Below are 19,214 nucleotides of genomic sequence, written 5' to 3'. Positions count from 1 at the left end.
GGGTAATCACATAAACGGTATTGTAGATAAATGGTAAAGATCTCTGTACATGTTTCTTTTTTTTTCTTTGCTAGTGGCTTTACGTCGCACCGACACAGATAGGTCTTATGTCGTCGATACACACACATGGTTATTTGGGATATTGAGGGGTTTTAGTAAGGATTCAAGGGAGGGGGGCATATACGTCTCTAGTACGACCCCAGCTAGAGTATGGTTCCAATGTATGGGACCCTCACCAGGATTACTTGATTCAAGAACTTGAAATAATCCAAATAAATGTAGCTCCATTTGTTCTGGGTGATTTCCGAAAAAAGAGTAGCGTTCCAAAAATGTTGCAAAATTTGGGCTGGAATGAACTGTGTGAAAGAAGACGGGCTGCTATACTAAGTGGTATGTTCCAAGTTGTCAGTGGAGAGATGACGTGGAATGACATTAGTAGATGAATAAATGTAGGGGAGTTATGGATTTTAATAACTTACGAAGGGGGATGTTTAATACATTTCCAATTTATTTGCAATAATTTAAGAAAATACTAGGAAACAATAGATAAGGAATCAGACACCTGCGCGACTGTGCTAAATGCAGATCAGTAGTGATTGTGTGATTGATTGACTCGTAACGCATAATCCCAACTATCATTGGCTAATACTCAATCCAGTGTGATATATTAGTACCATAGAGGAAGGTTAAGAACACAGCGCCTCGTTAGTGAGCGTTAACACATCAGCGAGTGACATAGGGCTGTAAATACTGGAGGTAGGTACTGCATTCCGTGCGGAGCAGGGTAGATTATCTACATTCACACGGCTAGAGACATCATCATTTTGGATATAATGTCTCCTTACCTTTTATTACAGTACGTACAAGGAGGCCAGTTCTACAGACAAATTGCGCGAACAGGAAGACCAAAGGCTGTGACAAAAGGAAATGCAACAAATATTATTACTCAAGTAGAAGTGTATCCTTAACTATGGATGTCGTTACAGTATCAGGTAAACACTTCAGTGCTTATACCATCTGAATTTTATTGAATAATGCTACACCCTCCGACTGAACTCTAAAGGCAAAGAAGTCCTACATAATCGAGATTATCAGAAAAAAAACCGGTTGGAGTTTGTCAAAGCCTACAAACTTAAGCCGATGAAATTTTGGAACCAAATAAAATTTTCTGACGAGGGCAAGTGTAATCTAGTATAGCGATGTGGAGGCCCAATCAAGAACTGAGAAAAGATACAGTAAGTTCAACATCTCAGCGAAACACGGCAGAAGGCACGCCGTTGTGTAGGGTGAGAAACTTATGAATTTACGAAAAATAAAGCGAATGAAAATGACAGAGAAAGTAACTACAAACTATCGAATAAAATGCTTCGTAAACTGCCGTAAAAACTTACAGAAAACAAACGTAAGGTTAGCGAAGAAGCGAATGAAAACGATTCGATAATTTTTTGTAGAATCGAATAGCATTCGATTGTTAAAATAATTCGATAACACCCACCACTACAGTAAATCAAATACAGTAGAGACAATACGTGACACTCAGCGAGATATCGAGGGACAGCTCTCTCTAACGGATTGACCTGAGAACTATTGATACTGTCATAAGAACACGTGCATTTGTGTGTGAAGTTTTTGGTGTTATTTATGTGTTTTCAGTGAGTTGACATAATTAAATAGTAGCGTGTGTCATTCCTTGATATCTCCTCTCAACATGAGGGGAGTAGTATGTGCTGTATTTGGCTGCAGTAACTATGAAGTAGAGAAGAATGCGTGGTCATTCTTCAGTTTCCCTCGTGGCAAGAAAATGTAAGGAATATTGTGTTTGCATATATATTATTCCAGTGACAAAGAGATTTTTATAGCACTTCATAATCTTCTGACCTGCTCGACCCATATTTTAACTGGCTAAAATATAATACGCATATTTCATTGTATAGTGCAGCAGTTAACCTTCAATACCGATGTGTTGTTGTAGGTGTGATCTGTGGGTTTGATTTAATTCAGGAAAATACATATGCATATGAGTGTGGCTGGTTGTGTTCCAAGTTACCCCATTTGGAATGCCGTAATGCGTCCGCCAGAGTGCGCATGGGAGAGACTAGCACCGAAGCCTCGAGCCGGAAACCCAGACATGCGGCCCGTCGACCGCCCGGAGCCCAGCGTCGCCGACAGCAACCTCCAACCTCGATAATCAGTAGAGACTACTGCTACTACGTGTCACTCTGGTGACAACAGAGCATTTGTCAGTCAGCTTGGTGTCCTGAGATCCTGCCTTGCCTGTAGCGCAATCCACGTAAAATTAATAACCTGACACGACTTCGGAAACAAGTTGAGCACTATTAGACCGGTCCGCTAAACGGCGTTTGATCATCCACTATTTCATTCCTTTCCTCCTCTATTAACTATCCCTACCCAAAGAAAACCACCATGCCGCCAAGATCCAGAAGAAGGAACAAGCCTGGTAGACCGAGTGGCTGGGCCCCTGTTCCACATCAACCCAGTCAAAAGCCCTCACCCAGAAATATAGCATCCACAAGAAACTCCAGGCCTCCGCGTAGCCCCCAGACTGAAGACTCAGATTCAAGTACAGTAGATGCTTCGACTTCGACGAAGAAAGTCTTCAGTTTCCATTTTAATACCATGATGGCTATACAAAGCACATAAATCCCTCAGAATGTGCATCAATAGCAATCCCATTAGCCTTCACAGGGACTCTAAGTTCAAACAGGTTCAAAATACTCACTTCCATCAAAGATCTCATTTCAACTTGCGTAGCACACGCCGGAGAAACTTTTCCCGACATCCTCATAATTGCCCCCTACAAAGAAAACCACTTTCTAGAAATCCAGCAAAGACTAGCAACACTTGAGGACATGCCCACAAACATTTCATATTGATAGTAGCACTGTAAGTGAGGAAGAAGAAGGACTTTCAAATTCTGAAGATCAGAAGAAGAACTGAAGTCGATTACTCCGACACCTCTGCAGATTCCTGAGGAAAAGGGTACTCAAACCTCACTCCTACCGACACGCACAACCTTCACCCAAACCAGGAATATCCAAAAAGACAAACATGTTAGAACCAAACATAAAGACATTCAAACAAACATCCATAAAATTCAAACCAAAGGATCCTATACGTACGGGCAAACTGCTTCCAGAAACTCTTCTACAAACCAATTCCCCCCAGATGCCAAAAAGCTGCATATCCACAACAAAAATAGAATCATCCCAACCAAAAGTAGTTCCCACTCTTCCTTGATTTTCATGTGTTACAATTGCCTCCAGCTCAACCATTCAGCGGCAAATTGTCCCAATGACACCCGCTGCAATATGTGCGGGGACAATCATCACCATTCATCTTGCCCCTTTCCATGAGATCAACCAAAATGCGCTAACTGCTTAGGCAGTAACGCAGCCCCCTACCCTAGCTGTCCTTACTTCAGAAAGGCAGTCAAGGACCACTACAGCGGCAACAAGCACCGTAAATCTCAGTCTTCAGAGACGAAACCTACATACCTCCCAAATTTAAATCAAAACCTAAATTTCAGTCACCCAACACCACTGCAATCCTTACCCACTACAGAAATAATTAAATGCGTCCTCACCATCACCACAAGCCAGACTTAAACCTAGCACCCACACCAAATACCAGCCCAGTCAATCCCGCAACTCAGAAACATTGTATGCCTCAACCTCAACCGCAACTCAGCACCCAAAGTCTCCTCCAGACCTAACTGCCTGCACGACGGATGGCAGGTGCCTCCTAGTACGAAAGTACCCTCCAATCCCTTTTCCGCCATTTATGGTCAACAAACCCATGTCCGCCAATCATTTGGTGAAACAAATCGCCACCTCCTTATTTCAAAATCGCCACCACCACATCTCACTATCTCAACCGCCGCAATCCTTCCAATTTTCCTACGTCCTGAAATACTGGAATTATTGCAGCAAACAACAAATCGTAGGCAATTACGTCGCACAATGCAATTAACCAGTCCCTTGGTAATGGACATAGGACCACATAGGTCGGAAGTCCCACCATTCAAATCCACTGGCGCCGCCCGAAGGACGGCATTGGACGGTAGCAAACGTGTTCGGATCGGAATGCGTTGTCAAGCACTGAAGAAAATATGGGTGATTTTAAGAAATGTACATATTTTATTGAAAGAATATGATGATGCAAATGTGCTTTACCCTAATGAAATGGCGTATGGCTTTTAGTGCCGGGAGTGCCCGAGGACAAGTGCGGCTCACCAGATGCAGGTCTTTTGATTTGACTCCCGTAGGCGACCTGCGTGTCGTGATGAGGATGAAATGATGATGAAGACGACACATACACCCAGCCCTCATGCCAGCGAAATTAACCAATTAAGGTTAAAATTCCCGACCCTGCCGGGAATCGAACCCGGGACCCCTGTGACCAAAGGCCAACTCGCTAACCATTTAGCCATGGAGCCGGACATTTACCCTAATGTAATGGCATTATGGCAAGTATTGCTTATAGGGAAAGTTTGAATGTTTTTGAGGCTAATTTTATAGATTTTCTTTCTGTTAGTAAGCTTCAAGTTAAAAGGAAAATTGTCCAGCCCTTAAATGTAAATTCATTGAATCATGTGTGTAAGGAATGTGCCGATATTTTTGTTGACAAGTGTTTTAATATTATGATACACTACTTTTAAATGAGAAAAAAGAAAAATCTAGCCGTGAACGTTCAGGCAGGAATTCTAAAGCTAAAAAGGTAATGCATAAATGAAAGATCAAGCCCTTTCACAGCAGTCCATTTCACATCTTGATTATATGTCTAATTTCAGTCTTTGAATAATAACCTGTTAAATAATTCTTCATTCATTCATCCAGAATTGCTTTAGCAACTTTGAATTTCATATCTTAGTAACACTTTCTTTCTAGACGTAATTTATTTATCTATTTCCGTAAATAAGTTTCCATTGATATTTGAATTTAGCGTGAATTTTCAAGTCACGCCACTAGCAGCGCCACTTGCGACTTGTCACCCATTTTAACAAGGCTAAATCCGGAAGTGTCGCGCATTGTCTCTACTGTATTCGAGTAAACTAACTCGATGCTGCCTTGCAGTAAGCAATAAAATTATCCGACAACTGCTCTGACGGTTTGCGACACAAAAATGAAAGATTGACTGTTGATGAAACTTTAAAAAATGTCATTATGTAAACAAATGTTATAGGTAACCGTAGACAGTCATACCAATCTCAAATTACTATTTAACCACTCTTGAGAAAATGAAATATAAGTGTACTATATTTAGTACTCTAGGAAGATTTGGGTTTTAAGAACATGGTTATGCCATTTAACGCTACGTAATCGTATTTGAACGTTTGCCGTGGGTATGGTTTATGTGATAAATGGAATCATTTAGCATTAGTCGGGCTCCATGGCTAAATGGCTGGCATGATGGCTTTTGGTCACAGGGGATCCGGGTTCGATTCCCGGCAGGGTTGGGAACTTTAACCATCATTGGTTAATTTCGCTGGCACGGGGGCTGTGTGTATGTGTCGTCTTCGTCATCACTTCATCCTCATCACGACGCGCAGGTCGCCTTTGGTCGTCAGATCAAAAGACCTGTACTTGGCGAGCCAAACATGTTCTCGGACACTCCCAGCACTAAAAGCCATTTCATTTCGCACTACGTCCTGTTCAAAAGATGATATATTACTTTATTCAACATTCTGAAGTGATGTTCTATGTATGTAAAATCCAAAAGCAGCCTTTGTTTAATACGTGAATTGAAATCTACGTCACTTTTCAACAGAAAGCTATCCTCCTGACACTTGAACGCATTTCACCTTGATCCTTGACTTTGGCAATCATCTTTGGAAGTCTTCCCAAGTTCCTATTGTTTCTGTCACTCCATAAATCACTCCCTCAACAAGCCACTGTACTGCTCTTCACCTTGACATTACTCGGTTTCTTCTCGACTGGAGGTGTGCTGTAGCCTACATGAACAAAGGCTGAAGAATGTACCAGTGTATACTATAAAATGCCGAATTTAAGAATAGTGCAATGGGCAAGGAATTTCTGGAATTATAATAATTCTACTTTATTTATTGAAGTTATACACACACTTTCCACCATCGCAAAATTAGACAATGTTGTTTCTCTAGTCTTATAATCCCTTACAATTAAATCCGATTTAGGTTTGAAACTTGTTCTATAATCTAAATAAAACATATTCACTTACTTAAAAATGCTTGATTGCCGGGTTTTCAAAATTCTCATCGTAAAATTCACACTAAATCAGCATTTCCAAAATTACTTCCAGGATTTTAACATTTTGAAATTATTTCTTTCTACCAAGCAAGTGGCTGAGCCGTTTGGTCACGTAGATGTCAGCGTGTATTCGAGAGATAATGGATACGAACCCCACTGTCGGCAGCTCTGAAAATGGTTTTCCGTGGTTCCCATTTTCACATCAGGCAAATGCTGGGGCTGCACCTTAACTAAGGTCATGGCCGCTCATTCCCAGTCCTAGTCCTTTCCCATCCTTACTTCTCCGAAAACCTTCGATGTGTTAGTGCGATGTTAAACCACAAGTAAGAAAAAAAGTTATAGCAAAAAGAAGCGTAACAAAAGTTTGGAAAATGGAATTTAACCTATAAAATGAAATCCAAAATAGAGTACGCAAGAACTGTCTTCCAGAAATATTGAGAGTTTTAATAATAATAATGTTTTATTGCAGCCAATGGCCAAAATATATTTACATTAATACACAACATTAGTCATCTCTGCAGAAGGCTATCATCGATTCGCGCCGACAAGTACAGATCATGGCATGATATCATTCACAGCTCTTACTACAACGTTCACATACACAGTCCGTGTCTGGTTGATGGAATTTCTTTGTTTTACACAGCTTATAATGAAATCCGTGTATTGCAAAGCGTGTAATCATGTGTCTGAGCTCATATCCTCCTGCTTGCCAGTCTTTGTAAACCATTGCGTCCATCGAGTAAAATTCGCTCCATATGTCTCTCTTCTTTGCTCGTAATTTCTCTATGAACTGTAGATATGTTGGTGTAGTTGGTAGTGGTAGGTGACAACGGACATCTTCTACATAGAAAGGTTCGCGAGTTAACTCATATTCAAGCCTTGAAGGCGTATACTTCGAGACACAAAGTGCCTTTTTCAGAAACGTAGCTTTCACTTTTTCTAATTGCTCGAACTGTTTCATTTTTAGATGCGGCCATACAATTTCTAATCCATAGGTGATCACTGGTGACACTTTGAGGTCAAATAGTTTCAGGGCTGTTTTGATAGATAACTTATTCAAATTCTGTATGTCGTTGATGGCTCTGATTGCTGCATTTGTCCTGTCATTAATGTGGGTAGAGAAAACATTACCTCTAGTTTGTAGTGTGACCCCCAAATACTTGAAGTTCGATACATTCTTTAGAGGTCTCCCATGTATATGAAACTCTGATGCTTTACCTCTTTTCTTAAATGTCATTGTTACTGTCTTTTCCTCATTTAACTGAAGTTCATTCTCTTCTGTCCATTTCACCAGCGCGTCAAGTGTCTCTTGCAGTTTCTCGCTGGACCTCGAGGCAATCACGATATCGTCTGCGTACATATATATGCTTGTTTCCTCAGGGATTACTTCTGTAATGTCCGCCGTAGCAATTATAAATAGTAGTGGGCTTAGTGGATCCCCTTGTAGTACACCGGTGGTTTGTTGAATTGGGTTGGACTTCGCTATTCCGTCACTAATTTCTATGCAGTTTGAGGCCAGTATGTTCTGAATTAGTCGTTTGAGACTCGCATTACTTCTCATTAATCTGTCTAGTTTCTCCATTATAATTTTTCGGCTGATAGAGTCGAAGGCTTTGGAGAAGTCGACGAAAATGGTATACAGCTTGCCTCCCGCTCTAGTTGTACCTGCTTCAATATCATCCATTAGACACTTGATGGCCTGAAGCGTGTTCCTCCCTCTTCTAAAACCGAACTGTTCTTCTGGTAGTTTGGAATCGACTTCTCTAGTAAGGCGTTGACATAAGAGTTTTGTTAGGATCTTTAGCATCGTACATTCGAGAGCGACGCCTCTATAAGCGTTTGGGTCTTCAGTGCTTCCCTTTCCTTTATATATCATTTTGACTGTGGACTTTCTCCAGCTGATTGGAATCGTTCCTTGCCTAAGGCATTGGTTCAGGACATATGTTATTACTTCTTTTAGTGTCGGGAAAGCAATTTTAATGTGTTCATTGTAGATATTATCCGGACCGCAAGCCTTATTATTCTTGGAGCTGTTTACAGCATCTTCGACTTCCTTGAATGTCTAGGTCTTTTTGTCCCGTGGGTGTTTGAACTAGAATACTGCAAGGACGTGTGTCTCTTGTACTTAATACGTGGCCCACATGATTCTCCCAAACCTCAATAGGAATATTTCGCGGATATTTTGGGCGTCTTGGGTTAAGAGCTTTATACGGGCATTGCTCTGCTTTACGAGTGCCTGATAGGCCCGTCTCTTGTTGGCGTAATCTTCCAGTAGATTGGTGTTTGGTTCTTCAAGGGCTGCGTGCAGTCTTTCTTGCCATGTAGCAATTTCTCCTAAACCAAGGCTTTGCTTTCCTTTTAAATGTAGGCTCTGAAAAGACTATGCCTTGTAGTAAATTTTCTAGCTTGTTGGCCGCTTCCTCTAGGTTGCCTTCCACCGCCATCTTCACAATTGCCTGATTATCTGTCTCACATACATCGTGCTGGAGGAATTTCATCGATATCCTACGGGTTTCAATCTCCTCTCGATCATAATCACCTTTAATCAGAAGTATGGTTTCTACCATCTGATGTTTCCTTACTAAGGTTTAGGATAATTTTCTGTCCTATTGGTTTTAGTTTACCCAGGTTTGTAAAGATCAGGTCTATGGTGCTGGCGCCATTATGACATATGTATGTTTTGTCTTCGCTTCTATTAACCATGGATAGTCCTTCCTCTTCCAAATATTCTAAAACTTCTCTTGATTTTTGCGAAGGAACATCTACTCTGCAGTTGAAGTCACCCGCAAGGATGATGCCGTCATTTCTGTTTGTTGTGCTCAAGGCTGTGCCTATTGCATCTATGATTTGGAGAGAGTTGAAGTCCGGTTGGAAGTATTGAGAGTTTTGACAAGTCATGATTTATTTACAAGTTAAAAGCTTCATAATTTTTCCGTATTGACTTTGAGATACTCTAAAATAAAATACTTGAGTATTTCTACCTTTTCAACACAATTCCAAATACACTTCTCAATTATTCTTCTTCTGTTTCATGTACCGTTCTTCCCACGCCTGTGGGTCTGTTTTACCACCAGATGCCCTTTTTCTTATTTATTGAAGTTAAACACACTTTCCACCATTGAAACCTTAGACAATGTTGTTTCTCTAACCATCTTCTGCTGCTTGTTAATAGCTTAGATTAAAATGGTCAGAATAGTCAAAAAGATCTATGTTTCCTACAACCTAACAAGGTTGCACTGAGTACACTAAAATCAAATTGGAGCTTAGAATAGAGTCTTGAGGACGGGAAAAACGCACCATTCGTTCCTTCATGTTCCTCTTAAAAAATATTACATTTTAAAAATTTGTCCTTTAAAGTAGAAATGTTCTTATAAATTGGTGATTTGTATGAACCCATTATCGAAATACTCTTGCAGACAACACAAACATGCTGATGGAGACGGCAATTGGTCTTAGATGACGAGGGAGACTCCTCAAAGTTGAAGAAAAACTGCATTAAATAATTGCAGGTATCATAAATGCAGACAACCGCTTCAAACATTGTTTTCCATACCTTTCATAGCAGTTACGACATCTGCGATTATGTAATGCAGTTTTCTTTCGACTTTGAGAAGACCTCCTCTTCATTTAAAATCAAGTGCCGTCTTAAAGAGCATTACGGATAATAGGTAAGGTAAGGGGTATTCTGCCCGAAGGCAGGTCCGAACCTCCGCAGATGTGTCCTGAGCCGGAGTTTACGTGCCGTAGAGTGGCCAGTTCCTTTCTGCTCCTCCATTCCCTTACCCCCACCAACAACGCGTGGCAACCCATCCAAATCCTGACCACGCCCAATGTTGCTTAACCTCGGAGATCTCACAGGATCCGATGTTTCAACACGGCTACGGCCGTTGGCTATTATGGATAATGGGTTCATATAAATAACCATCTCATGAGCACAGTTCTATGTTAAGGATATATTTTTAAAGTGTAATATCTTTTAAAAGGATCATGAAGAAACGAATGGTGTGTTTTTTCTGTCCTCAGGACTCTGATCATTAGTTCTAAGCACCAGTTTGATTTTAGTGTACTCAGTGCATGGTTGTAAGGTTTTAGGAATCTTAGATGTTTTTGACTATAGTCCATTTTACTCTAAGCTGTTAACAGCAGTCGAAGATGTCTATCATGAGACGAAAAATGCACTTCCAATTTTTTGATAATGTAATTTATTCGCAAAGTGTGATTAGAAATGTGTTGGAAAGGTGGACATCCTTAAGTCTTTGATTTTAGAGTAAGTCATGATTTGACGATCTCTCGCTGCATTTGTTTAATTCGGTATTATGTGGCCAGAATCAAGTTGTGTTCAACACATATTTTCTCGTGAGCGAGAAGTGGGAAGAAAAATTCGGAAAACAATAATTGGTTTGTAATTGAAGATAGACATTAGCTACTTTCATAGCAGTTACGACATCTGCGATTATGTAATGCAGTTTTCTTTCGACTTTGAGAAGACCTCCTCTTCATTTAAAATCAAGTGCCGTCTTAAAGAGCATTACGGATAATAGGTACGGTAAGGGGTATTCTGCCCGAAGGCAGGTCCGAACCTCCGCAGATGTGTCCTGAGCCGGAGTTTACGTGCCGTAGAGTGGCCAGTTCCTTTCTGCTCCTCCATTCCCTTACCCCCACCAACAACGCGTGGCAACCCATCCAAATCCTGACCACGTCCAATGTTGCTTAACCTCGGAGATCTCACAGGATCCGATGTTTCAACACGGCTACGGCCGTTGGCTATTATGGATAATGGGTTCATATAAATAACCATCTCATGAGCACAGTTCTATGTTAAGGATATATTTTTAAAGTGTAATATCTTTTAAAAGGATCATGAAGAAACGAATGGTGTGTTTTTTCTGTCCTCAGGACTCTGATCATTAGTTCTAAGCACCAGTTTGATTTTAGTGTACTCAGTGCATGGTTGTAAGGTTTTAGGAATCTTAGATGTTTTTGACTATAGTCCATTTTACTCTAAGCTGTTAACAGCAGTCGAAGATGTCTATCATGAGACGAAACATGCACTTCCAATTTTTTGATAATGTAATTTATTCGCAAAGTGTGATTAGAAATGTGTTGGAAAGGTGGACATCCTTAAGTCTTTGATTTTAGAGTAAGTCATGATTTGACGATCTCTCGCTGCATTTGTTTAATTCGGTATTATGTGGCCAGAATCAAGTTGTGTTCAACAAATATTTTCTCGTGAGCGAGAAGTGGGAAGAAAAATTCGGAAAACAATAATTGGTTTGTAATTGAAGATAGATATTAGCTACTCACCGAGAAGGGTTCTCGACAGCTTGGCGACGACGTAGAGTGCTACGGCACTGCCTACCAGCGATCCTCCCACAGCCTGCCACAAGGAAGCGGAGAAGGGCAGCATTGGCACCATCCAGCCAGGCAGTAGAGTGGGTTGAGGAGCCAGGCAGGTTATTCCAGTACGGATGTAGGGATAGCTGAAATCCAGGTGTTGATACTCGTGGTACCACATGTATAGCGCCGCAAACCCCAGGTCTGTCTTATCCTCCACCACATCACCAAGGATACCGTTACCGGTGAAGTTATCGTACACCTGTGCAGACAACGCCAGAGTACGGAGGTTGTTCTTAAAAGTAGAGAATTTAGGGTGTCGTAAATTAGATCAAACCCCACAATCGACGGCCCTGAAGATGGTTCTTCTGCTCTTTTCCATTTTCACACCATATATATCCGTAAATCTCGTAACTGCAAGGAGCAAAATTTCACAGGAGAAGCAAGAAACTAAATAATCAGGGCTCAATAATACAATAATGACCGCAGAGCAAACGGCCATGAACTACTAAGCTCCTGTTCCATATTTCCAAGACTTTTTCATAAAAATGTTATTATTTCGCTGCAATCTATATATATAAGTGGATGTTGGTATATTTCAAATTAATAGACTAAAAAACGAATGGACCGATTTCAATGAACATTTCACAATTTTTCTCATTACTCCTGAGAGGGTTTTTGAAGTAGTTTGAACGAAATCTGATGTGTAGTTTTTTTATCATGAGTAATTTTATATAATTTCATTGAGTTGCAAAGCCGCACCAAGATTGGATCGATTTGATGGACGGGTTGTCGCTAGGTGACAGCAGCTTACGCTATATCATAGTTGTCCGGTAATAAATGCCGTATATAGGAGGATGGGAATACGCCACCACGTTTTATGAAGTACCTTTCTTGATAGGAGGTCCATTTCTATGCCTGCTATTTGGAAATAGCAATTCAACATGCCGTGACCGAGATGTACTTTTATGGCATATGACCAACTTTAATAGGTGTGCCCAACTTGAAGAATGTAGCTGTGTATCAGATGTGTAAAATATTTAAGAAACTATGGAAAATATAGAACATCAACAGAGGAATGACACGAGTTATCACCCACTCCTAACAAAGAGCAACTGGGGACTCCCAACGAGCAAAGGCGGGTCTATGTAATCTATCTATAGGTCTATATATATAAATGTAATTGTATGTGGGTATGTATTACATCTCCACCTAAACCACTGGAGCGATTTCAATCAAACTTGGTAGGCCTACACTTATGACTTAGTATCAGGAGACAAACCTCTTGGGGGGGGGGGGTAAGACACCACAAGTACCCTTAAAGTCGGGGGCGAGGGGCTGAGATACAAAAATAATGGAAAACAGTGTCGAACTCATAATATCCTGGATCGCTGAGATGAATAGTGACACTCCGGATTATTTTAAAGTCCAATTGCAGCCCCATCTGGCATGAAGGATTCGCGGGGGATATAATAATAATAATAATAATAATAATAATAATAATAATAATAATAATATTATTGGAGCAATGTTTGTTGTGTTCCTTTTCCTAGGCGATGAGTAGCTACCTTAATACCACCGTGAAAGTGAGTGAATTTGTCGCACAAACATACACTCCTACAGTATGGTACGGTGAGGTTCATTTTCCTTTACACATGAGCATAGGAAAATGAGCTGAACGAAAATTGTTCTGATGGACTGCATATAAATATGTGGTTGGGAGGCGTGGCCAGCCTTAAGGGAAATAATGGATAAGAAGAACATTGTGGGATACGAGGTTTGGTTCCTTCAAGGACGATATGTTGATGATTCGTTTGTAGATTCCTTGTATCTCAAATGAGTAAACGTGAAGACTTCGGCCACAAAGCGAATGCTACGAATTTATGAAACACCCTTGCAAAATTTAATTTCTGAAGTTGTTAGCCATCTGTATCAAGAGAATCGTAATACTTACCTCACCCCATTCGTTGATAGGATCCACGGACAATTCCCAGGAGATGTTGTGCTTCCTTGCGAATTCCTCGCTGATTCTGAACTCCATGCCGTCATAAATGTGGTGTTCCTCGTCTACGACTGCGTACGGGAGGTAGTTGAATGTTGAGAATAGAAAACGTCTGCCTTGTAGATTGGACAGTTTATCAGGATACAGGTCCGCTCCTCGTTCCCAAGCTCCGTATCGCCACACGTCCAACTCCACTCGATCTTTCCACGAGGTGACCCCCACGTAGCGATGAGTCGCTACGACAATACCTCCGTCAGGGAGCACGGAAGCTTCTATCAGGTCCGGCATGTAGGCCATTTCTCGCATTTCCAGCACAGAGGATGAAAGCTAATCAAAGGATCAGGGAGAAAGATGCATTCGTTAATTTCTGTAAATGGGTAAAAATAATATGTAATACAAAGTTATTTACTTATTACAATAATATAGTAGATCGCTGACTAGGACTTATTTGTTTATCATATGGGTTTTATTTCCGGAAGTGTCCGAATTCAACTCCCATGGGTGACCTGCACGTCTGGATGTGGAATGTTAATGACGAGGTAGGGAGAGGGTGAAATACGCTATCGGGACATAGCCAACAAATGACACCATCGGGTCTGCTCAAGACTTAACGCCCCATCCGACGGAGGAAGCACCATCAAAAGCGGTATATTTCCTCACTCCATTTTTGCATTGAGGAGAGATTTAGAAATGAATCCAGGCTTCAGGCACGCAATCTAGTGATTAGTAACTGTATATTGCCACATCTCCTACCCTGCCAGCCAACATTCTGATGGTGGAAATTTTTCCACCAACAGGACTCGAACCGGCTATCCATACAATATAGACTTGACGGCTAATGGTCATGGCTATCAGACGGGCTTTCTGACGAGAATTAATCGGTTCTTAGGGAACTCATATCTGGAGAAAAAATGTGAAACATAATGCCTAAAGCATGCATGTTAAAATCACGAGCTGACGGACAGTTCTGCGTGCATGAGAAACAGCTGTTACATGCGCTAACCCGGGACGTTATCAGACAGCGAAAGCCTGGAGGCGTGTACATTACACTAACTACGTTATTTCATAATCAATAAATCACTACAGATCTGCATTTAGGGTAGTCGCTCAGGTGGCAGATTCCCCTATCTGTTGTTTCCCTAGGCCGTTCTTAAATGATTGCAAAGAAAGTTAAAAAAATATTGAACATCTCCCTCGGTAAATTATTTCAATCCCTAACTCCCCTTAATATACACAAATAAGTGCCCCAACTTTTCCACTTGAATTCCAACTTTATCTTCATATTGTGATCTTTCCTACTTTTAAAGACGCCACTCAAACCTATCCGTCTACCAATGTCATTCCACGCCATCTCCCCACTGACAGCTCAGAACATACCCCTTAGTCGAGCAGCTCGTCTCCTTTCTCCCAAGTCTTCCCAGCCCAAACTTTGCAACATTTTTGTAACGCTACTCTTTTGTCGGAAATCACCCAGAACAAATCGAGCTGCTTTTCTTTGAATTTTTTTTCCAGTTCTCGAATCAAATAATCCTGATGAGGGTCTCATACATTGGAACCATACTCTAGTTGGGGTCTTACCAGAGACTTGTATGCCCCCTCCTTTACATCCTTACTACAACCTATAAACACCCTCATAACCATGTGCAGAGATCTGCACTTTTTATTTACAATCCCATTTATGAGATTACCCGAATGGGGATCATTCCTTATACTGTATTAACAGCTAAGTACTTACAATGATTCCCACAAGGAACTTTCACCCCCATCAACGCAGTAGTTACAACTGACGTACCAGGATAATAAGTAGTTACTCTAAAGGTTGCCGTAAGCAATGAAGTACAAAATTAAAGGCATTTACTTTTTAGGGGCTTAGCATGCTCCTATGAACATTTGTGAAGCATAATAATACCGAATACTACGCCGCTACTATATCGTTTTATATACTTAAACAAAGGAAATAGGCTATTATAAAATTAGCAACTCTTCAAGCAACCATGTTGATACAGAAGTATACAACTAACAGATTATTATGTCAATTCTTACGTAACAGCCTAATGAGCTGAATGTTTCAACCATCACTTGTAGAACAAAACAGGTAATTGGAGCATATCACCGCTAGTCGTGCGCAGCCCTGAGTCAGCAACGTGGGGAAGTACAAGCCGACTGAGGGGAAGAGACTTGCATCCTCGTGCACAAGGATTTCTAGCACGGGTATTGCGCTTACGGCGGGCAAGCTTTGACAGCCGTGGTATAAAAAGACCAGGCACTCAGTGTTTACACAGTGTGAATGTGAAAGTTGTAAAATATTGTTTTTTTTTCTGATTAAGGAGTATATGGAAAGTAGAAAAAATGAAATGGAGTGAGTGTTTTAATGCCAGCAGTGTCCGAGGACAAGTTCAGCTCGCCAGGTGCAGGTCATTTGATTTGTCGCCCGTAGGCGACCTGCCCATCGTGATGAGGATGAAATGGTGATGAAGACGACACATACACCCAGCCCCCGTGCCAGAGAAATTAACCAATTGCGATTAAATTCCCGGACCTGCCTGGAATCGAACCCGGGACCCTTGTGATCAAAAGACAACACGCTAACCATTTAGCCGTGGAATGGAAAGTAGAAATGAAGATTTAATGCTGAAGATATTATCTCTCCTTTAATTGACTATTATTCAGTGGTGACATAAGTGTTGTATTGTGAATTGTACGATATTTGTCAAATATCATATGCAGACGTACATTATTCGTAACTTATCAACTATACAATTTAAAAATATCGGATATTTTCATTTGTATATAGACTTCGAGACATTTTACTATTAATTTTCGAAAATACTACTGTCTACCTAAGGGACATAAATGGCTGTATGAAACGAATTCTGAGCAGATTTTTAATTCAAAATATGGGCCACTTGAGGAAAAGATGGATTGAATATGCCGGAGGCACCGCCGCAACGTCAGTGGAGTAGAATGCAATCTTCTAGCAGAAATGACGTAGATCGAATTAGATGTAACAACAAAAATTAGAATGTGATTTTTAAATTACATGAAGCAGATAGCTGAGCCGCAGATGCACCCATATCAGATGTGTATCTGTTGAGAGACCAGACTAACGAATGGTTCATCGAAAGGGGGGTAGCAGCGTTTCGGAAGTTGCAAGGGTGGCAGTCTAGATGATTGACTGATATGGTCTCGTAATAATACTCAAAATGGCTGAAAAGGGAGATGATAGACTAAAGTCAGATATTGTTTGTATAAGTGAAGTACGTTGGCAGGAAAAACAGGGTTTTGGTCAGGCGACTACCGAATTATCAACACAAAATCAACAGGAGAAATGCATAAGTTGGTTTAATAATAAATAAGGAAATAGAACAGCGGGTAAGCTACTAAGACCAGCATAATGAAATAATTATTGTCGTCAAGATAGACACCAAACCAATATCCACCCCAATAGTGCAGGTCTATATGCCTACCAGTTCAGCGGATGATAAGGAAATCGAAATAATATATGAAGAGATAGAAGATTTAATATAATATGTAAAAGGTGACGAGAATCTAATTGTGAAGGGAGACTGAAATGCAGCGGTAGGCCTAGGAAGAGAAGGAAATACAGTAAGAGAATTCGGATTGGGACAAAGGAACTAAAGAGGAAGTCGGCAGGTTGAATTCTGCACTGATCATAAAATAGTCTATGCCAATACTTGGCTCGGACACCATAAAAGCCGACTGTATACGGGGACGAGACCTGGAAACACTGGAAGGTATCAAATAGATTTCATTATGATTAGGCAGAGATTGAGAAACCAGGTGTTGGATTGCAAACGTTTCCCAAGAGCAGACGTGGACTCTGACCACAACTTGCTGGTCATGAAATGTCATCTGAAGTTGAAGAAATTGAAGAAAGGAAGGAATGCAAGGAGATGGGATCTAGACAAGTTGAAAGAAAAGAGTGTGAATGATTGTTTCAAGGGACATGTTGCACAAAGACTAAATGAAAAGGTTGAAGGATGCACAATAGGTGAAGAGTGGATAGTCATGAAAAGTGAAATCAGTAGGACTGCTGAAGAAATATTAGGAAGGAAGAAAAGATCAACTAGGAATCAGTGTAGGGCCTATAACTCAGAAGATACTAAACCTGATTGAGGAACGAAGAAAATACAAGAATGCTAGAAATGAAGAGGGCGGAAAAGAATGCAGGCAATTAGAGAATGAAGTGGATAGAATGTACAAGGTAGCTAAGGAAGAATGGCTGAAGGAGAAGTTCAAGGATGTCGAAGGTTGTATGGTCCTAGGAAAGGTAGATGCTGCATACAGGCAAATCAAGGAAACCTTTGGAGAAAGGAAATCTAGGTGTATGAATAGTAAGAGCTCAGATGGAAAGCCACTTCTAGGAAAAGAAGACAAAGCAGAAAGGTGGCAGGAACATATCCAGCAGTTGTATCAAGGTAAAGATGTAGATGATTGGGTTCTGGAACAATAAGATGCTGCTGATGAAGTGGAACACACAATTTTGAGGTCAGAGTTTGACAGAGCTGTGAGAGACCTAAATACGGAACAAGGCACCTGGAATTGATAAAATTTCTTCTGAATTACTGACTGCCTTATGAGAAACCAGCATGGCAATGTTATTCCATTTGGTGTGTAAGATATATGAGACAAACAAGTGCCATCCGATTTTCGACAGAATGTTGTTATACCAATTCCGACGAAAGCCGGTGCTGACAAGTGTGAAAACTACCGCACCATTAATTTAGTATCTCATGCCTACAAAATTTTAACACGTATTATTTACAAAAGAGTGGGAAGACAAATTTGAGTTGGGAGGAGATCATTTTGGATTCAGAAGAAATGTAGGAACACGTGAAGCAATCATGACTTTACGTCTGATCTTAGAGGATCGAATTAAGAAGGACCAGCCCACGTACATGGCGTTCGTAGAACTAGAAAAGCCATTCGATAATGTTTATTGGACCAAGCTATTTAGGATTCTGAAAGTGATTGGGATTAGATACCGAGAACGAAGAATTATCTACAATGCGTATATAAATCAATCTGCAGTGATAAGAATCGAGGACTGAAAAAGAAGCAGAAATCCAGAAAGGGGTGAGGCAAGGCTGAAGTTTTGTCCCCCTTCCTTTTCAACGTTTACATAGAACAGGCAGTAAAGGAAATCAAAGAGGAATTTGGAAAGGGAATCACAGTCCAAGGAGAGGAAAACAAAACCTTGAGATTTGCCGATGATTTTGTTATTTTATCTGAGACTGCAGAAGATTTGGAGAAGCTGCTGAATGGTATGGACGAAATCTTGGGTAAGGAGTACAAGATGAAAATAAATAAGTCCAAAACAAAAGTAATGGAGTGCAGTCGAACGAAGGCAGGCGATGCAGGAAATATTAAATTAGGAAGCGAAATATTAAAATAAGTAGATGAATAATTGTACTTAGGTAGTAAAGTAATTAACGATGGCAGAAATAAGGAGAACATAAAATACAGACTAGCACAAGCAAGGGAGAGCTTTCTTAAGAAACATGCTCACTTCAAACATTGATATAGGAATTAAAAAATGTTTATAAAACTTTCATCTGGAGTGTGGCATTGTATGGAAGTGAAACATGGACCATAGCTAGCTCAGAAAGAAA

At 40.6% G+C, this 19,214-nt stretch overlaps 1 protein-coding gene across 1 annotated transcript in view; it reads right to left on the bottom strand.

Annotated features, from left to right (window-relative positions):
* Window positions 1-19,214, bottom strand: part of LOC136875979 (uncharacterized) — a 328,986-nt gene that overhangs the window by 236,777 nt on the left and 72,995 nt on the right. Inside the window, exons 4-6 of the mRNA XM_068228285.1 lie at window positions 13,534-13,908; window positions 11,550-11,841; window positions 5,928-5,986 (exon numbers count right to left, since the gene is read on the bottom strand). Of these exons, the coding sequence (XP_068084386.1) occupies window positions 5,928-5,986; window positions 11,550-11,841; window positions 13,534-13,908 (726 nt within the window). The remainder of the gene's footprint in view (window positions 1-5,927; window positions 5,987-11,549; window positions 11,842-13,533; window positions 13,909-19,214) is intronic.

Source organism: Anabrus simplex, chromosome 6 (assembly GCF_040414725.1).
Source record: "Anabrus simplex isolate iqAnaSimp1 chromosome 6, ASM4041472v1, whole genome shotgun sequence".
Taxonomy (NCBI): Eukaryota; Metazoa; Arthropoda; class Insecta; order Orthoptera; family Tettigoniidae; genus Anabrus; species Anabrus simplex.
This window is presented reverse-complemented; position numbering and strand designations above follow the sequence as displayed.